General features: G+C 42.5%; 1 protein-coding gene across 7 annotated transcripts in view; it reads left to right on the top strand.

The window, feature by feature from the left end:
* The window catches only part of FLOT2 (flotillin 2), a 125,128-nt gene that overhangs the window by 89,093 nt on the left and 13,331 nt on the right, over positions 1 to 22,704 (top strand). For all 7 annotated transcript variants that reach the window (XM_078780286.1, XM_078780287.1, XM_068120718.2 and 4 more), the window contains 4 exons: positions 2,611 to 2,734; positions 5,527 to 5,645; positions 20,330 to 20,443; positions 21,090 to 21,209. In XM_078780286.1, the coding sequence (XP_078636412.1) occupies positions 2,611 to 2,734; positions 5,527 to 5,645; positions 20,330 to 20,443; positions 21,090 to 21,209 (477 nt within the window). The remainder of the gene's footprint in view (positions 1 to 2,610; positions 2,735 to 5,526; positions 5,646 to 20,329; positions 20,444 to 21,089; positions 21,210 to 22,704) is intronic.

Raw genomic sequence — 22,704 nt, 5'->3', positions numbered from 1 at the left:
ACTTAGATTGAAGATAAAGGCGTGAAACAGACTCAATGGCCTTGAAGATACAAGCCTTTCAGAATTCATTTCGTTCTATAAACGGAAACTTTCATCGGATTTTCTTCCCGTTTTTTTTCAACCGAGTCTAAAACTATGTTAGTGACTGTGAAAAATGAAATGATATATCGATTTTGATTTGAAATAAAACTGAGAGAGAGAGCAAGACACCACGGGCCTACAAAACAGGCCTCAAAGCTATGCGAGTTAATAAAATGGTGGATATTACTACTCTCTCAAAGGGGTAAGCCACGCCCCCGGACCGATCGAATGTTACATACAAACACGCAAGATTTCAATTTTATAATTATATAGATACATAAATGAAAAGCACACAATTTCTTTCACAAAAAACAATATTTAGGGGTCGCCCCATGTTGCACTCATAAATCAGAGGTCCCATGTAGCATAAAACAATCATTCGCTTGAAAAACTATGACAGAGCTGCCTTTGATGGAGTGGGGAGCTTTTTTGTGTGATTTGCCACTGGTCGAAGAAGGAACTGTTTCTGTTCTTTGTCTTTCGTCAGTGTCTCGTATTTTTGGATCAGGTTGATGCCCGTTCTGCCGTGTCGTTTACTACTTTCATTCGAGAGGACCGATTCCAAAGTTCGTTGAAAAAAGTATCGTCAGTCCACTGTCTGGGGGGTTTCTTTAGAAAAGATTGAGATTTGGCTTTTCCCCCTTCCATCAAGACGTCAAAGAAGGAATTGGTCCTTTTTGTCACAAGGTCTTCCATCTTCAGGTCTTCCACTTCATTTGTGATCTCTAGACATCGAGGAAGGCCGGGTAACTGAGAACGTTGTAGGTTCCAGACCATCCTTTCTTTTGTCTTCGTGGTCACTGTCATTGAAAAAGGCTAGGGCAACTAGGTGCTCTGAGAAACCAAAGATGTCTGCAAAGGCCGCGGACGCTTTGCTGGCCACAATCTGATTGGGGAAAGTCTTGACAGAAGTTGAATGTCATTGTAGGGGGCTCCAATTCCAAGGAGTGCTTCGTACCACTGCCTGATGTAAACGAGACTCACGAACAGAGCCAAATCGGTTATGCTCCTGGCTGCTCGTGGTGTCAGCTTGAATTGAGCTTGGAAAAAGTGTCTTCAATGCATAAATCACTTTCCCCACCCATCGAGCATGGTGTGTTGGTCCAGGAGCTCGAAATGAATAGTTTCACTCCACCAAGGAATAAGAGAGATGGGCGCAAACATTCTTGATAATGAAATTTTTAGTATGGGGCGGCCTCTAAATATTCACCACTCAAGCTCAAATTTTACACACAAGTAAATCGACACTAGTGGACAAAAACAGCATATGTGGAGAAACGATTTGACTAACTTCGTTTTTTTGGACCACCCTAGCGGGGAAGAATGAACATAAAGTGCTGTTGTTCTAAAATGGTAAAACATATATGTATAGAAATACCAAGGAATAAAAGATGACCATCTGTACTCTTGCCTCATATTCATCTTTTGATCTGAAATCCAAAGTTATTGAGTATATAGCAAGAATAACAACTTTGACTTCACTGTTCCAATACTTATGGAGGGCACTGTATAAGACACAGCAAATGTGAATGTGTAACATATCCTCTTGAAAGAGGCTTCCTTTTGTGACATCATTGTTGGACTTTGAAACTGGATGGCTATGTTGAGGAAGTTAAAAATGAAGGTTTTCAATGGCGTTTTTTTTTTTTTTTTTTTTTTTTCCCCCAGTTTGTTTTTGTGTTTTCTAACACTAACAACATTACAGAGGCATTTGTATTCTGGGAAATGACCCACTGACCTGATCAAAAGCTAATGTATAGGAATGAAATGAAATGTTACATTGATTACTGCAAAGTTTTGATTTGCACTATAGTAAAGCCTCCCCCTATAGGATAGAGGAAGGCTTATGCCTGTTGTATGTTTGTTTCTACAATTGGTCTGCTTGGCCTTCCAAGATGTTCTTGTATCATAATAGTGTATGTGCACTGAAGTTGTACACCTGATATTTGATTAGAGTCCTTGACCTCCTTTTTTCAGATTGTGACCTAATTAACTAAAAACACCTATTTGATCATAACTTGAATACTTTTCCTCTGATTTTCATGGATAGATTGTAGATGGGTCACATGTTCTTAATTAACACACTATCCCTAAATGTTGACGGTCAAGGTCATATGGTGTTCGAAAAGATATGGCCATAATTGGATCGCGGGCGCTGGGGGGAGGCTTACTCTTGGCGATCGCTTTGTGATTGCACATATCTCGTTTACTGGCAGTAGTCCTTAAAATTGCATCAGATTGGCACTTTCCTTGATCTAGCCTGCCCCTGCCCTAACAAAATGTATGTTGAAATACTGCCTTAATGAAGATATGCAGTCCTGTTTCCCAATTTTAAATATGGGTGAAGTTAACAGGTTGCCATCCTTTTACTCCTCCATAAATGTATGCAGCTTTGTGTTTAAACTATCTTGGCAAAGGTAATGCAGCATTTATATGCATTTTCATTTTTGATTCATTGGGTGAGCTCCAGTAGTGTTGCTGCCTGCATTTGAAGTCGCACATTTTATTTGTTTGCCTCATCATCCTTAGATCAAGGTGATGACAGAGCAGGAGTTGCTGGCATTGGCATGTGAGCAGTTCTTGGGGAAGACTGTCACAGAGATCAAGACCGTGGTGTTACAAACCCTTGAAGGGCACCTTCGTTCCATCCTTGGTATCCCTTGTGAAATCTGTTGTATTTTTAACGTGGCTTAGGGGACAATGTTCTTTCCAGCTTTAACTTCTATAAGAACAAAGTTATAGGAATAAAGTGTTGAAGATATTTTATACCACCACAATCACATATATCATATGTGGGAGAGTAGCCAAGCTTTTGTTGTTAGGTTGGTAGTGGTGGGCAAAGGTTTAATCTGGATCCATTTTGATTATGGTTCAGATTTTGCTTTTTCCTGTTTGTTGTCCCTCGTCACTCAGCGGAGCGAAAGGGGGACTATGGCTTTCCCCTCCGTCCGTGTGTCCGTGTGTGCGTGCGTGCGTGCGGACGTGCGTGCGTTCGTAAGCGAAGGACCGCATTCGAATTTGGTGTGTGGGTGCAACCCACGTAAAAAATCAATATGGCCGCCGCCATGTACGTCTGATGCCATGTATGTCTGAACCTAGTAACCTGCATATCTTGAAAAATAAGCGAAGTACCAACTTCTAATCTGGTGTGTGGGTGTATCTAGGCATAAGGAAGAACGCTATTGAAAATTGGGTCGCCACGTCAAAATCCAAGATGGCCGGCGCCATGTATGTCTGAACCTTGTGAGATGAATATCTTGAAAAATAAGCGAAGTACCATCTTCTAATTTGGTGTGTGGGTGTATCTCGGGATAAGGACGAAGGCTATTGAAAATTGGGTCGCCACGTCAAAATCCAAGATGGCCACCACCATATATATATGTCTGAAACTTGAGTGAAATATCTTGAAAAATAAGTGAAGTACCAACTTCTAATCTGGTGTGTGGGTGTATCTAGGCACAAGCAAGAACGCTGTTTAAAATTGGGTCGCCACGTCAAAATCCAAGATGGCCGCCGCCATGTGTCTGCTGCCATGTATGTCTGAACCTTGTGAGATGAATATCTTGAAAAATAAGCAAAGTACCAACTTCTAATTTGGTGTGTGGGTGTATCTCGGCATAAGGAAGAACGCTATTGAAAATTGGGTCGCCACGTCAAAATCCAAGATGGCCGCCACCATATATATGTCTGAACCTTGTGAGCGAAATATCTTGAAAAATAAGCGAATTACCAGCTTCTAATCTGGTGTGTGGGTGTATGTAGGCACAAGCAAGAACGCTGTTTAAAATTGGGTCGCCACGTCAAAATCCAAGATGGCCGCCGCCATGTATGTCTGAACCTTGTAACCTGCATATCTTGAAAAATAAGCGAAGTACCAACTTCTAATCCAGTGTGTGGGTGTATCTCGGCATAAGGACGAACGCTATTGAAAATTGGGTCGCCACGTCAAAATCCAAGATGGCCGCTACCATATATATGCCTGAACCTTGTGAGCGAAATATCTCGAAAAATAAGCGAAGTACCGACTTCTAATCTGGTGTGTGGGTGTATCTAGGCACACGGAAGAACGCTGTTTAAAATTGGGTCGCCACGTCAAAATCCAAGATGGCCACCGCCATGTATATCTGAATCTTGTGAGATGAATATCTTGAAAGATAAGCGAAGTACAAACTTCTAATTTGGTGTGTGGGTGTATCTCGGCATAAGGAAGACCGCTATTGTAAAGTGGGTCGCCACATCAAAATCCAGGACGGCCGCCACCATATATATGTCTGAACCTTGTGAGCGAAATATCTTGAAAAATAAGCGAAGTACCTTCTGGTGTGTGGGTGTATCTAGGCATAAGGAAGAACGCTATTGAGAATTGGGTCGCCACGTCAAAATCCAAGATGGCCGCCTCCATGTATGTCTGACCCTTGTGAGCGAAATATCATATCATAGCATGTTTTCTGCGTGTTCCACTTTGTCAACTCGCATCACTTCCCCGACGGGGCACCTAGGCGTAACGCTTGTTGTTTTTGTCTGAGCATACAGCTCCTTATTCTGTGATTCCAAGTTTAAACTAGAACAGCACTCTGCCAGGCTGAACAGTTTACATTTTTTTATTCCACCGATGGGCTGGATCTAGATCCGGACCTGAACCAAAATCTAATCGCTTGTTCTTGTCACCTAGCCAACTCATCCACCAGGTTTTGTCATAACTCGCCCATAACCCTTTTAGCTCTCGTGCTACATATATCGTGTTTGGCCCCATATCACAATGGTGAATAATCACTTTAAAATTATACCAGCCAGTTCTGGATCTTCACCAAAATGTAAGAAATTAGGCCTGGTTGCATGAACTCCCTTGACCTTAAGGAAAGATTTCCCTTAAGGTACACTGTAAGTCCTTAGTTATGCAAATGAGTTCAAACTGACATCAATCCAAACAATGAATCATGACTTTTCTTACAATGTATAAAACCTGGGTAACTTATGAAAGGTTACTTCTAATTGTGGTGCAGAGTGGTTGATGATAAGCGCAAGTGGGGTGTGTGGGACTCCCTTAGCTTTAAGGGAGGATTTAAATGGATAACTTTCTCTTAAGGATGCTTTATGTAATCAGGTCTTAGTCCTTGGCACACACCCAACCTGTCCACCAAATTTCGTCCGAATCTGTCCACAACCTTTTGAGATAGCCTGCTCACAGACAGACAGACAGACAGACAGACAGACAGGGGTGAATACATAACCTCTGTTCACCTTAGGTGGTGGCGATAATGATGTTCATTATTGTTTTATCCATATACACTGATGTTCTTGTAATCTATACAAATGTACACTAATGGGAAAAGGGTGCTCTGGTTTGGTTTTAGTCACCACTTCCTCCATGGGAAATGCTATTTGAGTGTGATTCATTATTCTGACCCATTGTTTGTAACACCGGGGAGTTTTCTCTTGTGCCAGGAACACTCACCGTTGAGGCGGTATTCCAGGACAGAGACCAGTTTGCCCAGCTTGTGCGGGAGGTTGCATCGCCAGATGTAGGCAGGATGGGCATCGAGATTCTAAGCTTCACCATCAAGGCAAGTCTCACATAGCAAATTTTGTATTGCTTTCACCAGCTTTTTTTTTTTTTTTCTATGGGAATTAAAGATCAATCCTTTATTTGCAATGCAGTGAAATGAACTGGCTAAGTGCCAGTCTGTTTGCAAAAACATGGTCACCTCCACCTTGTGAAAGATTTGTCAAATATTTAATGGTTTCAGCAACGTGATCTTTGCATTTTGGGCAGGCATCTTCAACACTTTGCACTTTACCTCCGCCATTGAATGTGGATGGACGTTGTGTTTTCACCACTGTCTGTCTGTGTCTGTTTGTTTGACTGTGAACAAGATATCTCAAAAAGTTGTGGACGGATTCGGCCGCAATTTGGTGGACATGTTGCATATGTGACAAGGAAGAACTGATTCAATTTTGGTGAAGATCTGGATTCAGATCTGGATCCGAGAATTTTTAAGTGATTCTTCACCATTGGGAGATGGGGCCAAAACACATATATATATATATATATATATATATATATATATATATATATATATACATATATATATGTATGTATATGTATACATACGTATATATATATATATATATATATATATGTATGTATATGTATACATACGTATATATATATATATATATATATATATATATATATATATATATATATATATATATATATATATATATATATATATATATATATATATAGTGAAACCTTGACTTACGAGTTTAATTCGTTCTGTGACCGAGCTCGTAACTCAATTTGCTCGTTTCTCAAATTAAATTTCCCCATTAAAATGCATTGAAATGCTATTAATCCGTTCCAGCCCGCCAAAAACCACACCAATTTTTTTTAAAATATACAGTATATATAAAAATATCTCGCGCTTTATATTTCACCTGTATGCAGCATACAAGTTGGCAGGATGGCCTGGACTGGAGGTACGCACACTTGACTCTAAACTCCAGCCTGGGTTTGAATCCCGACCCAGCTATAACCTGTCATGTCGGTGTTTCACAGGCAGGGTGATTCATCAATGTGTGTACCGCTAAACTGGGCGCCCCGTTTGCGTCCCATTAGTTGTTGGATGTTAAGGATCTCACCGTGTTTTCCACAAAGAGAAGGCGAGCTATCGCCGGCACTCTGAACAAGTTGTGGCCTGGCATGCTCTTCTCCTCTGCCGTTATATACGTCCTCCTCAGCATCTTTTTCCAGAAGAGCCCTGTCTCGTCACAGTTGAAGATTTGCTGGGGGATGTATCGTTCGGCTTCTATCAGTTCGGCAAAAGTTATAATAAAATCTTCAGCTGCCTTCACATCCGAGCTTGCTGCCTCACCATGCCTGACGACGGAGTGAATGCCGGTCCTCTTCTTAAAATTATCAAACCATCCCCGACTGGCTTTGAATGACTCTTCCGATGCCTCGTCCGTTGATGTTCCCGCCGTCTGCTGCACCAAATCCCCGTAAATGTCTCGGGCCTTCTCACACATGATGCTCTCGGTCACGGTATCTCCTGCGAGCTGCTTCTCCGTCAACCACACAAACAACAACTTCTCCATCTCTTCATGGATAGAGGTCCGGAGCTTTGAAATAATCGTAACGCCCTTGGCTGGCGTTATAGCCTTTATCGACTCCTTCTGCTTCAAAATCGTACATATCGTAGAAGTACTACGATCGTACTGCCTCACCAAGTCGACAACACGCACACCTCGCTCATGTTTTTCGACGATTGCGTGTTTTATATCCAAGCACATCATCCTCTTCTTCTTCTCAGTACTGCCCTTGGCACTCAATTTCTTAGGACCCATGGTTAAAACTAAGAAATTTTCCAAAATAACCAAAATGCGAAAACAAAGCAGCAGCGATATACGGCAAAGATGCTTGCACGGCAAGATAAATACGTGACCGGAACCCACCTGGTGGCGGGTGGCGTAAGCTCGTAACTCAGATCTCGGCTCGCATCTCAAAGCAAAAAACCGCCCGAGCGACGGCACGTATTTCGGAAAACTCGTAAGTTGGTGCACTCGTAAGTCAAGGTTTCACTGTATATATATATATATATATACCCAATTATATATATCAGGATATCTCAAAAAGTTGTGGACGTATTTGGACCAAACTTGGTGGAGCGGTTGGGTGTGTGATAAGGAAGAATTGATTTGATTTTGGTGAAGATTCGAATCTGGATCCAGATCAGAGAATTTTTAAGTGATTCTTCACCACTGAGTGATAGGGGCAAAACCAACCTATAGCATGATATCTCAAAAAGTTATGGACGGATTTGGATGAAACTTGGTGGGCAGGTTAAGTGTTTGAACAGGAAGAATTCAGTCAATTTTGGTGAAGGTCCAAATCTGGATCCGCATACGATAATTATTTAATTATATAGCACGATTCCCTAAAAAAATTTTACACTGATTATGACAAACCCAGCTGGATGAGTTGGTTAGATGACAAGAACCAGCCAATTCTATTTTGGTTCATGTCCGGATCCAGATCTGGCCTATCAATGGGATACAAAGCGTAAACTGTTCAGCCTGGCGGAGGTATGCGCTCCACCGAGTGCCATTCCAGTTTAAACTGTCGACCCTCCCTCCTCTCTCTCCCTGATAATGTAGCTCATCCATGATGTTCAACTAACGGGACGATAGATTTAGGGGACTACGGGCGATGGATAGTGAGGTGCCATCAGAGTTTGCATCTCCTCAGCAAACCCTTGCCCATGACAGCTTTGCACTAACGTATATCTTGCTTTTCTTGAAGAAACGTTAACACCCGTCTACTGGAACCTCAGCTAGGTATTTCGCAAGATCTCTACTGGATCATTATCTGTAATGTAGAAAACGCACCCCGAGGTACGTACCATCACCTTTGGAGAGTTTGGGCTTTCTTCCTTGATCTGTCTATTTCACCTTCGGTGGTGATTGGTTAGCGGCAGAGCAAGATTTTAGGACCCGTGGGCTGATGCTGTCTGGTCCAGTTGCAGAATCAGAGTTGAGGATTGACAGAAACTTCTCCACCTTGTCAGGAGAAAAGTACAGAGTCCAGGAGCAGTTGCGTACAACTGGGTACGGTGGGTACAGAGAGGGATGGGTTTGGGACACAAGATTTTTAGGCAAACAGAGTTGAGGCATTCAGCTTTTTCACATGCGGAGTCAGCTGTGTAGCCGTTTGAGGTAAGGGAGGGGATGGAGGGGGAACAAACACCAGAAACAGATTTGACCAGACGCCACCAGGATTTGCAAGAGGGAGACAGGTTTGCGAGTTCAGTCTTGAGAGTGGAGAGATATTGTTTCCTGGCTCTCCTGAGGGTGGTCACACACTTGTTTCGGGCTTTGTGAAAGGAAATGAGATTTCCTTCCGTTGGATTTGCCTTTCAGGAGGTGAAGGCAAGTTGTTTCTGGGCAACTGCCTCGCCACAAGATTCGGTGTACCATGGACGGGAGGAAGGGTGTGACAACTGAAGACGAGATTGGAAAATCTGTGCATGAGAGAGAGATTCATTTTGGAAGAATTCCCAGGATGAATTGATGTCAGAGGCGGTCGAGATGGGAGACCAGTTCAGATGATTGATGGCTGCTTGAAGACCGTGCCATTTGGCCTGAGTGAAATGCCAGACTCGTTGACGCTGAGGAGGCTCTCTGAGAATGGCCAGAGAGATGTCCACTTTAACAAGCACATGATCAGATGAGCCGATTGGAGCAGAAGAAGAGCAACAGACATTTGTAGGGAAGTTAGTCATAACCAAGTCTAGAAGAGAAGATGCTCCGTTGACTGAGATCCGGGTCTTGAAATTAACAGATTGTGTCAGTCCCAATGAGTCGCAGAAGTCCTTTGCTGAGGAGCCATGGCTGGTGAGAGAGGTACCCACACCCAGCCAACTGGCATGGTGACAATTGAAATCGCCACATATGAGGAAGAGAGAGTTGGGATGTGTAGATAGAAGTTGGTCCATATTATCAGACAGCGAGATGTAGATGGAGTCATCACTGTTTGGTGGACGGTACAACACACATATGAACAAAAGATGGGAGTGAAGGGGAAGCCGTAGCCAGAGGTACTCCTGTGGGTGAGGTGGAGAGAGGGCAGTGCAGGGAGAGTGAGGAAGAGAGTTTTTGATAAAGATAGCAACCCCATCTCCAGGACGAGGCTCAGGTCTATCATACCGGAGGAGTGAGTAACCCGGAGAGATATTAAGGAATCAGAGACATCCTGAAGGAGGAAAGTTTCTGTTAAGCAGATCAAGTCTGGTTTGTCAGAAGCAACCTGTATGGAGAGATCAGTCAAGTTTGAGCGAAGGCCCTGGATGTTTGAGGTCCATACCGTTAATGGAGAGGAAAGGGGAGCATTGGATACCGAACAGGGGGGTGGGGGGGGGGAGGGTAGGGTAAGATGTGGAAGAGGTAGGGAGAGCTGTTTGTTGATAGTGTGTCAGAGATTTCAGAATAGCTAGTAGAAAGGGATGGATGAGGCGGACAAAAGATTTGATGGTGATTGGGTGAGGCACAGTGAGGTGTTGTTTGAGGGGGGGGGGGGCAGAGCAAGGAAGAAGGTTGGGGGAGATGGAGGTCAGAGTTGGAAGGGGGAAGAAGTGGGGAGGACATTTTGAGGAGGAGGGGTGAGGGGAGAATTGGAGAAAAAAGGAGGGTAGGGAGATTTGAAGGGGAGGGGGGAGTTTGGGAGGGGACGGGTGAGGGGGGAGTTTAGGAGGGGAGGGGCGGGGGGGTTAGGAGGGAAGGGCAAGGGGGGAGTTTGGGAGGGGAGGGGTGAGGGGGGAGTTTAGGAGGGGAGGGGCAAGGGGGGAGGATTTGAAAGGGATGGGTGATGGAGATTAGGAGGGGAAGGGCAAGGGGGGAGTTTGGGAGGGGAGGGGCGAGGGGGGAGTTTAGGAGGGAAGGGGCAAGGGGGGAGGATTTGAAAGGGATGGGTGATGGGGAAGATTAGGAGGGGAGGGGTGAGGGAGAGTTAGGAGGTGAGGGGGGAGTTTAGCAGGGAAGGGGCAAGGGGGGAATATTGAAAGGGATGAGTGATGGGGAAGATTAGGAGGCGAGGGGTGAGTTTGGATTTTAGAAAGTGTTGTACGATTAATGGGAAACGAACATTTTTTGCAAAATGAGTTTCTTGTGATTTTTGAGTCAGAGATACGTTTGAAAACGTTGGAGGAGGGTTGGAATGCAGGTGAGTTTAGGGAATGTAGGAAGGAGGAACTGTCAGATGGAATTTTTTTTTGAAATGAAGAGATTTGGTGAGCAAGTCAAAAGCAACCTTTTGAAGAAGAAGAAGAAGAAAGATGTGTTATAATATACGACAGAATACAGCACTTCAGGGGAAAGTTTAAATATTTTAAAACTAAACTGTGAAAACTATCTTGGGAAATGGGGGTGAAACACGTGGTCGAAGAACGAACGAACGAAGAACAAAAGGATTTTTTTTTTTTTTGAGTTAAGATTTTAAACAAGGAAGTATGGGGTGAAAAGACTGGGAAAAACTGAGAGAACGAAAGTAAATGGACCACAATCGACCGCTGAGAGAAAACAAAGCCTCAAGGTCGGAAACTTAAAGTACTTGGCCGCAAAAAACGCGGCACGAAATAACCGACTATTTTATACAGGTATGAACGATTTACACCGAGAAACTTCCTAGGGACCCACAGTAGGTACACACACCGAAAGATAAATACAGTTTTGACAAAAATACAAACGGGAACAATTACTTAACTTTGATAGCGTGGAGAGCGTGGACAGCTTCGAAAAAACGTCAATATTGTACTGCAATGCATCCATATGTGATGCATCCATATACGATGGGAAAGCAACAGACCTTGTGCATCAGCCTCATTGCAGATTCCAACTAGAACAGCACTCAGAGCGCATACCACCGCTCGGCTGAAGTTTATGTTTTGTATCCCACTGATGGGCCAAATCCGGATTTGGACCTGAACCAAAATTTTATCGGCTTGTTCTTGTCACTAAACCAACTCGTCCACTAAGTTTTGTCCAAATCCGTCCATACCTTTTTAAGATATCGTGCTATGTATCGGTTTTAGTCCTATCTCTCAATGGTGAAGAATCACTTAAATAATTATACTAGCTGGATCCGGATCTGGATCTTCACCAAAATCTTATAATTTCGTCCTGGTCACATACACTACCTCACTGCCAAATTTCATCCAGATCCATCCATAACCTTTTGAGATATCCTGGTATGTATCGTTTTTTGGCCCTATCTACCAATGGTGAAGAATCACTTTTTTAAAATTCTAGTGGCCGGATCCAGATCTTCACCAAAATCTAATAATTTCTTCCTGGTCACATACGCTACCTCTCTGCCATAATTTTATCCAAATCCATCCACACCTTCTTGTGATATCTTGTTCACAGAGAGACAAACAAACAAACAGACAGACAAACAGACAGGGGTGAAAACATAACCTCCATCCACCTTCGGTGGCGGAGGTAATAATGTTGAGAGCTTTAGATTCCACACAATCCAGGAGAGACAGATGGCATCCTGGGGCATGAGCCCATAGAGAAGAGCAGCAATCCATTGAGCTCCGGACAAAGATCTCATAGACTGTGAGTAGTTCTGCTTTTCCAACGAAAGACTTGGATCGACAGAGAATCCCTAGTCTTCTGGTGGTTTTGAAGGCCAGCTTTGCTATGCGGTTGGCCCAGGAGAGGTCATGACTGATGGTGAGACCTAGAAGTTCAAGAGACCTCTACCAGTGGCTGACCATAGAAATAGAGAGATGGGTTAGTTTGAAGATTCTTCCAGAGTAATAGAGTGAGACAGGGAGATTTCCCAAAATTGAAGAACCTGTTGCACTTATCAGGCCAGTGTATAATCGATTTCAGATCAGCATAGAGTGACATGTACAGCTGCAGTCTCCCGAGTAGAGGGATGGTGTACTGTATGACACAATGCGAGTCATCCGCAAAAAGGCAGAGAAAATTTTTCAGAGCACTGGATAAGCCATTGACAGTACCTTCAGAAAGTATTTACATCCCCTTGTCGTTTTTCAAATTTTGTTGTGTTACAGCCTGAATTTAAAATGGATTAAATTGAGATTCTTTGTCATTGTTCTACACATTATCTACAGATCTACTTCCAATAGCATTATCTACACACCCCATAATGCCATTGGCATTTTTCTTTCAGAATGTTTTTTACAAATCAAATAAAAATGAAAAGCAGAAATGTCTTGAGTCAATAAGTATGCTTCAGGATGGACACGTACACGTTGCGAGACTTGTGGAATAAACAAAAATTGCCCTCGGTTGGGTTAGCTTTCCATGTTGAGAAAGTAAGCTGATTGACTGTAACCGAAACTGCCTCTCCACAGGATTCAGTCTCCCAGGGGTGAGAGGATGGATACGATAGCCACAGGCAGAGATTGGATAAACTGGTGCATGAGAAAAAGTTGGCTTTTGTGGAAGTATTCTCAAGGGGAATTAATACACAGAGCTCGTCGTGAGCAAAATGCAGGCGAGTAAGTGATCACTCCTGAAAATTTTCTCCAAGGCGAGCAGAGGTGTGATTAAATTTAAGAAGAAGTAACTCCATATAAGCAATAAGACAAAAAGTTGTTTAATCTATGGAATTCACAGTCGTTTTATTTGTCAAATTGTAGCCAAATAAATCATGAGGACAGGAGTATATGACAGAGACAAAAAGTGAACAAATCGATACAGAACACTATTGACATAATGTCGTCGTGGCCAAAAATATTGGCACCCTTGCACTTTTTTCAAATAACTCACAATTTTCCCTAAAAATAAGTTGAAATTGACAAAAGTATTTGGTCTCCACAATTCTTTATTTCACTGTTAATATTACAGAATCTTTGTTTTTTGAGTCAGAACTTAAAATATCCTTTTAAATCGAAAAAAAAAAAAATGGCATTGACAAAATTATTGACACCCAAGACTTAATATTTGATAGCACAAAATATTTGGACAAAATAACTGCAGGAACACGCTTCCTATAGCCATGAATGAGCCTCCTACACCTCTCTACTGGCAGTTTGGCCCACTCTTCTTGTGCAAGCTACTCCAGTTCTCCCAGATTTCAAGGGTGCCGTCTCTCCCAACTGCAGTTTTCAGATCTCCCCACAGGTGTTTAATGGGATTTAGATCTGGACTCATTTCTGGCCACTTCAGAACAGTCCTGCGTTTTGTCTTGAACCATTCCTGGGTGCTTTTTGAAGTTTGTTCGGGGTCATTGTCCTGCTGCAAGACCCATGACGTTCGACGGAGACCCAGCTTTCTGACACTGGGTTGAACATTGTGCTCCAAAATGCCTTTGTAATCTCTTCATTTCATGATGCCATGCACACATTTAAGGCACCAAGTGTGAGAGGCAGCACATCAACCCAAAAACATCACTGAACCTCCTCCATGTTTGACTGTAGGAAAGGTGTTCTTTTCTTTGAAGGCTTTACTTTGTTTTCTGTAAACATGGAGATGATGTGCTTTACCAAAAAGCTCCAATTTGGGTCTCATCTGTCGATAGGACATTCTCCCAGAAGGATTTTGGCTTGTTCAGGTGTGCTTTGGAAAACTCCCATCAGGCTTTCTTATGTCTCTCTCTCAGCAGTGGGGTCCTCCTGGGTCTCCTACCATAGAACAACCTTTCATTGAGTTGGCGACGGATGGTGCGAGTTGAAACTGGCGTACCTTGTGTCTGAAGGTCATCTTGAATCTGTTTGGCAGTTGATTGAGGTGCTTTCGCCACCATTCGAACAATTCTTCGCTGCAATCTTCGATCAAGTTTTCTTTTGCGGCCACGTACAGGGAGGCTACAGTGCCATGGGCCTTAAACCTCCTGACAACATTGCATACGGTGGACACAGGAACATCAAGGTCTCGGGAGATGGACAATGTAGTATTGAGGTTGTCCATGCTTGGCTGCAATCTTGTGTATGACCTCAGACAATTCTCTGGTTTTCTTTTTTTTTTCTCCATGCTCACTGAGGTACACACAGACACAAAACAGCAGAATGGCTCCTTTTCTCTATTCAAACTGGTTGAATGAGTGATTAGCTCACCTGGAACGAAGTTCAGGGGAGCTTATGCGATGGCGCGTTGTTCGTCAGTCAGTCAGTCAGTCAGTCAGTCAGTCAGTCAGTCCGTCCGTAAACACTTGAAACTTCTCCGAAACCGCTGAAGGGATTTTGACCAAATTTGGCACAAATTATATTTGTTGTGTTGTGACTAAAGTTTGTTCACGGTATTAAAAAAAAAATCGGGGGTTAAGGGGGTCTACCTGGGGTCAAAGTGGATCCAGGTTTGACCCCCCAAAATAGGAATTTGCTTTCTTCTCTGAAATTACACATGCAATTCTGATGAAACTTAACCACAACCTTCATCACCCGTGATGTGACTTCACCAACATTTGTTCCAACATTTGTTCCAACATTTGTTCCAAACCAACATTTTTTCATGGCATAAAAAAAAAAATCTGCCCCTTTGGGGATCTAGGGGAGGGGGGGTTCCCCCAAAATAGGTATGTATTTGCTTTCTTTTCAGAAACTACACATGCAATTCTGATGAAACATGACCGCAACCTTAGCTTGTTCCTGAAATTAAAAAAATCAGGGCCTAAGGTGGTCTATGGGGGGGGGGGTTGCCCCCCCCTCCCCCCAAATAGGTATTTGCTTTTTTCTCAGAACCTACACACACAATTTTAATGAAACTTCACCACAACCTTCATCATCTGTGATGGACCAATGTTTGTTCAAGGCATTGGAAAAGTTGGGGTCTGAGGAGGTGGACAGGGTGGGGGGTGGGGGTGGGGGGTGTTGCCCCCCAAAATAGGTATTTTTGTTTTTTGTTTAAAGTCTTAAGATTATTTTGGTATGATTCTCCATGCTGCCCTGCCTTCTAGCAACCATTGAAGTTGGTTTAAAATACCTTTAGTCAGTGCAGCATACTGTTTGTTCTACCAGGTGAGCACCAGGGGTATTGCCCCTATGTTTTTTATATTGCAGGCACCTGCAACTCACCACAGGTGAGCTCAATTCCAAAGTAAAGGAGAATCCCCTGCTTGAAATCTAATTATTTCTGTCAACTTCTAAAAGGTGCCAATAATATTGTCCGGTCCATTTTAGGATTTCTGTGTGGAATAAGCTAAGATTTAGTAATTTTTTCAGCTTTTTTTGTTTTGTTCCACTGCAAAACAATGAAATACATATGTGGACACCGAGGTTTTTTTATTTCAACAATTTTCTGGAGGAAACAACAACACAACAGGCATTTTAAGGCCATTTTCCCTGCAAGAGCGGGGGTGAGCCTTGCGGTCCCCATGACAATCTTCTTTCTGGAGGAAATGGTGCATTAATTGAAAAAAGTGCAACGGTGCCAATATTTTTGGCCATGACTGTACATACATATACATACATACACATACACACACATACATATACATACATGCTTGAGCTACATACATGTTTTGAGCTTGTACACCCATATTACAGAATTAAATGGGATCACCCTAATTTGGTCACTGTCAAAGAAATTACATTTACAGAATAAATCAGGCCAGCCCAGGTGTGTGCTTGACCGACTGTCTTATAAAGACAAAGAAATACAAATAAATTGATGGATGTGTTCTTCTTTTTTTCCCCACCTGTGGAACCAACTTCCACATTTTATTCAACTAGCAACAGTACCCGCCCTATGGGCGGGGCTTCAATTGGGAAGCCCAAATGAAAAGGTAAAATATCAGAAATTGAAGACTTTTTTTATTTTAAACGATTCATATAAACATCCGTTGAATGATATCACACGCAAATCATCAAAATCTAAACAGTACATGGCTAAACAGTACATGGACGATCACGTACCACGTACGTCTCGCGTCTCGCTCGCTCTCATGTTGTCCCGATAATGATCCTTCCGCAGGTTCACCGACGGAAACCTTGTTACAACTTTTACTTCCTCGAAAGTCTAGACAGTCAAGTTCGCTCATCTTTTCGGTGCACCGGCATGAGCCTATTTTAGGTACACCGGCATGAGCCTATTATACATGAGGAAAACTAAATAGCCTATTTTACTCCCAGGGGTCCCAGGATTACCCACCCAAAATATCTTTGCGATCGGTTTAGCAGTTTTTACAGTACCATCGAACAGACAGACGGACATTTGGTGAATTATAGTAAGATGTCATTCTGCCCTCCAGGTCTTCAAGACAATTGTTCACCACTATATCTCATATCATCCCCAATCCAAAACCATGGTCTTTTATACCCTCGTAAAACCCCCTCTCCACTTCAATCTCTCCTCCTTCCAAATGTCCATTTTTTCCCTCCTGGGAATTTCCTTCTGTATCCATCTTGTCCACTCCATGCATCCTTTTCTGCCCTTCATTCCTCCCCACACCCATTGTTTGTCTAATGGTCCCTCGAGCTTCTCCTTCAACTAAGCTGTCGGTGTCCCCTCCTTCTCTCTGCTGTTTTATCCTGATTCATTTAGTGTACTAGCTCTTTCACGAGCCTTGACTCTACTTAAAATAAACAAGACCGAAAGTCTAACAGCGGCGTAGCCGGGCTTGTTTGATACTTTAGTTGAAGATAGACGTAATGACGTAGTGTGACACAAAACTGCCACTACTTTAATATATAGAAGATAGTCATGTGAAAAAGTAAGTACACCCCATGTAAAGTTTTGATTTTTTCAACATATTTCAACATACAGCTATTTGATCTTCATTTCAACAATATTGATAGATAAAGGTGATATAATATAACAAATATCATGAAGCATTTACATTTTGTAGTCCATTGTATAATTTAAATAAACATAAATGCAAATTTCGCATGTGGAAAAAGTAAGTACACCCTTGGCTCTAATAGGTGCTATTGCCCCCTTTGGCAGAAACAACCTCAAGTAGGCGTTTCTTATAACTGTCTACCAGTCTCTGACATCGACTGGGAGAAATTTTTGCCCACTCCTCCATGCAGAATTCTTTCAGCTGTGTGATGTTTGAGGGGTTTCTTGCATGCACAGCTCGTTTCAAATCTCCCCACAACATCTCAATGGGATTTAGATCCGGGCTTTGATTTGGCCATTCCAGAACCCTCTATTTCTTTCTTTTCAGCCATTCCTTGGTGGATTTACTGGTATGTTTAGGGTCATTGTCATGTTGCAAGGTCCACCTTCGGTTGAGCTTCAACTTTCCGACAGATGGCCTCACATTGTCCTCAAGCACCCTCTGGTACAATGAAGAATTCATAGTGGATTCTATGATGGTGAGATGCCCAGGCCCTGATGCAGCAAAGCTGCCCCAAACCATAATATTTCCACCACCATGCTTTACAGTTGGTATCAGGTTCTTGTGGTCAAATGCTGTCTTTGCTTTTCGCCAAACATGTCTTCTGGTACTGTGGCCAAATAGTTCTACCTTTGACTCATCTGTCCAAAGCACATTGTTCCAGAAGTGCTGGTCTTTGCCTAGGTGTTCATTGGCAAACTTTAGTCTTGCCCTGATGTTCTTTCTGGACAGCGAAGGTTTCCTCTTGGCACACCTCCCATGTAGATCAAATTTGTGCAGCCTCTTTCTAATGGTAGACTCGTGCACTTTGACATCAACAGTGACAAGAGCTACCTGTAGGTCCCGTGATGACATTCTGGGGTTCTTTGAGACTTCTTTCAACATCTGGCGGTCTGCTCTCGGGCTGAACTTGCTGGGGCGGCCTGACCTGAACAAATTGGCAGTTGTTTGGAATCTTCTCCACTTGTAGATGATCTTCCGGACAGTCGAATGATTGATTTCAAATTGTTTGGAGATCTTTTTAAATCCCTTCCCGGACTCGTAGGCATCTATAACCTTCTTTCTGAAGGCCTCAGAGAGCTCTTTTGATCTAGGCATGGTGACGCCGCACACTTAAACAACAAAGAGCAAACCAAACTAAATCTCTGAGGTTTAAATAAGACAGGTTCCTCCAAGATCCTCTCTAACGATGTTCTAATCATTTGCACCTGAGCTGGTGCACCTGATTCTAATTTTAGGTATTTGAAGAAGTGATAAATGCAGGGGTGTACTTACTTTTTCCAGATGTGAAATTTGCATTTATGTTTATTTAAATTATACAATGGACTACAAAATGTAAATGTTTCATGATATTTGTTATATTATATCACCTTTATTTATCAATATCTATCTATAATTCCAGTAATCTCTGTGTGTATGTGTGTGTGTCTGTGTGTGTGTGTGTGTGTTTGTCTGTGACCGCTGTTTCTCGACAACCACGGGTCCGATATACTTGAAACTTGCCAGGTATATTGCTGGGGACCCGAGGATGTGCCTTTTCAAGGTTTGAAATTAATCGGACAAGTGGTTCCCAAGGTATGGTCACCGTACTCGCAAGCCGTTCGCTTTGGCTTTGCGAATGGACCAAACCATTTCATGTAAATAGAGGGGGGGGTTCTACCGTACTCGCAAGCCGTTCGCTTTGGCTTTGCGAATGGACCAAACCATTTCATGTAAATAGAGGGGGGGGGGGGTTCTGTGGTCGTTACTGCCACGTGGTTTCAAAGTTTTTTTTTGTTGTTGTTGTTTGCACGCATGTTTTTTTGCACCCACGTACGGGCACGCCCTAGTTGTTGAAATGAAGATCAAATAGCTGTATGTTGAAATATGTTAAAGTCAAAACTTTACATGGGGTGTACTTACTTTTTCACATGACTGTATATTTTAACATCCAGTAACTTTGCAGTCACTACAAATGGATTACTGTTACGATTACATTTATTATAATATTAACATTACGGTATCATTATTACGAAAATGATATTACTATAAAAAAAAAACCGAGGCTAATTCCTTACTTCCGTGGTTACGCAGCTTATCATCATCGATTCATGAACCATACACCACTTCAATCCATTAACTTTCCATTCACGACATTGGGATTAAAGTGTTGTGGTTATATTTACTATATTATTATTATTGTTACGGAAATGATACTACTGAAACAATACACTACTGTATTAAGAAACCTGGGCTTAATTTGTCTGAAGCTGTCTGAAGGTTAGGCATGAAGCCTAAGGCCTATATGTACCGTATTGTTGGAAGAGCCGTAATGCTGATGCTTTTGATATTTGATGATCATTTTAACAATCGGTTTGTTTGTGTTTTACACTGAATGAAAAACAAAGGTAGAGCATGGCGATTGTGATGTATGACAGGTTCGACGATATGTTCGGCCTGAACGAAATTGGAATTAAAATGGTGGTGTGCGGAGTCAGCCGCCGTGCCACCGTAATGACATCAGACGTAATCGCATCACCCTGTCTTGTGACCAGATCCTCAGCACTGATTGGTATACTACATTTGAGGGGACATACATACATATGGACAGACAAACACTGTTCTAGACAGCTTTGCCCTATGGGCTACGCTGTAAAAAAAATTTAAAAATGAGCGACACATTACCCACTCCAAACAATTGCAAGGTGAGTATAAGGTGTGCGTGAGCGATTGCAGGCCATTCATGACTCGTCATATACTCTGATCTACATTCTGCATTTTGTACCCAGTTTTTCCTGTTTCCCTAATCGTTTCCAATACTATTTTTTTTTTTCCATCAACATCCACAGACAGCAGAGCTGAATTTTCTTTGTATGAATGCTCCTGCTGTTTGGTTCTTCTTCCTTAGAGTGGGCTATTCCTACATTGTCTATAATGGTGGCTCATCCACTTTTGCAGGACGTGTTTGACAATGTGCAATACCTGGCTTCACTCGGTAAGACACAGGCTGCCTTAGTGAAGAGAGATGCTGAGATTGGTGTTGCTGAGGCTGAGAGAGATGCAGGGATCAGGGTATGCCATCTTGCCCATCCTCTTATCCTTTTTTTTTTGTTGTTTTTCAGCAAATACCAAAAAATAAATTTTATTGATATGACAAAGTAACATTTAACCTGACTTAAGTTTCTGCTTTTAATTGCATATTAATGGAAAACGAAATTCAAATTTTCAGAAAATTATTACCCAGATCTGATTATTATTATTAAAATAAATACACCATATTCTTGTATAAAAAGCTGCAGTTGGTCAGTAAACCCCATAAATGTGAAACATTGCTGTTTATGTGATAATTGCTGAATTACTGAAATTGTGATTTCCTGCTGATTGATGCATTTATTTATTTATTTTAACATAAGCAGGTGAAATTAATAATTTCACTGATCAGACATTGCCAACCTCATTTTTGAGCTTAATTTATTTTTCATTTGATGCTGCTAATAATAATTTGGATTTAAGGAAAATTGTTTCTAAATAAATAATCTTTCAGCGCCAAGCCAATTTGGAGTTTAACAATAGAAACTGTTATAAAATGCCAAATCCACAATAACCAGTCGCAAACTTGATTTAAAAAACCCAGCATGTGGAAGTACCGCATTTTTCACCGTGACCACTACTGTGATGTGGTTGCATGTTCACGGTGTTGCAATGATTTTGTCAACAGGAGGCTGAATGCAAAAAAACGATGTTGGATGTGAAATTTGACTCCGATACCAAAATGGCCAACTCCAAGCGAGAGTTTGAAATGCAGAAAGCTGACTTCGACCAGGAGGTTAACACTAAGGTGGGTGGCCTGTTTATTTCGTGTTTTTTTTTTTGCAATAACCCTGTGATGATCTGAAACTTAAGATATCTTCACTATAAATATTAAAACAGTTCATTGGTTTTTCCAAAATATTGAATGTTGTCATTGACAGAAATATTTGACTGATGTTTTTTGGAAAAATTAAGGTTCCTGGAAGAGCAAGATGACAGGGCAAAAAGGCAATGTACTGGCAGTCTGGTAACAGGTGGATGCAATGGGCAAAGGAATGAACTAGAGAGAGGGAGACAGAGACACAAAATGAATGAACGAACGAGAATACACACGCACACACATGCAGAGTCAAAATGGACGTGACATGGTTTGCCACCTTCCTCTTGCCTGGGACAGAGAGGACTGAGGGCTGCCTCAAATACATCAGTTTCAAAGGCAGTGAAGACTGACTCAGAAACAGCAGCTTCAATGAGACGAGAGATGTGCATGAGGTGCCCGGTATCATGTCATCCGACAAGTGCTTTTGACGTGGCGTGGCCCTGTAGCTTGGCAGGAATTGTAGCCCCCGTGCTGTTGGGAGGGTAGGGTCCGAGCTTTTGCGGACCTCCTGTTGCAAGGCCCCGACCATTGAGGATGAGAGAGATGGGAACTAGAAACGAGTCAAGTACAATAGCCTCGATGGGAATGAGAACCGAGCCATGCACAGCAGCTTTGGTGACGCAAAACACAGCGTGTGGATCATCTGGTACGTGACCTGGCCTTCCAACTTGTTGGCTTTTGCCTACTCCATCATGCTGAGAACGAAAACCTGAGTTTTGGCGACTCCCTTGTTGCCATGTTCTGCCTGCATGGAGAGCTTGGTGGGATCCAGTATTGTGCCGAATAAAACAGCTTTGTTGGCAGCTTTGGTGGGGGGAGGGGAGCGCCCGTAGTTGTGCCGATCGACATGCGTTTGAGACGCGGCCTAGCCACCTGGGCTTGTCTAGCGGCTTGCTGGGTTTTGCGGACTCTATCCCGTCAGGGAGGGATGAGACCGAGATAGATGAGACCGAGATGGCTTGTTCCACGAGTCATGTGTGGTTCCTTGTTGAGGTGAAGATGGATGCTTCAGTACCAGGTGTGAAGCCCTCCTTCTATGCTGCATGCAGCGAGCTTGGTGAGCAAAGCAGGATGCCAAGCTGTCAAGTTCCTAAGACATGTCCAGGGAATATGCTCCTGTCTTTTTGTTTGAGCACTATTGCTGAGAAGGAAGCAGGAGCATATTCAAAGTTGTGACCGAAAGGAAACTGACACTAATGGTTAGATATTATGATGACTTTGAAATGAGGAAATAATTGATGCTTGCAGTAACGATTAATTTAATTACTCTGCTAAAACTTGCAGTAAATCTACTGGTCTGTAGTCCAGAGGATATGTTTTTGCACCCTTCTTATAAGTGGGAGTAATGTTAGCTGTTGTCCAGGTAGAGAGAAAGCATTAAGAGGTAAAAGACAGGCTGAAGAGAGTAGATTGAGGAGAAGAA

Source organism: Myxine glutinosa, chromosome 6, assembly GCF_964187855.1.
Source record: "Myxine glutinosa chromosome 6, kmMyxGlut1.1, whole genome shotgun sequence".
NCBI lineage: Eukaryota > Metazoa > Chordata > Myxini > Myxiniformes > Myxinidae > Myxine > Myxine glutinosa.
Note: the sequence above shows the minus strand (reverse complement) of the source record. Positions and strands in the feature narration are given on the sequence as shown.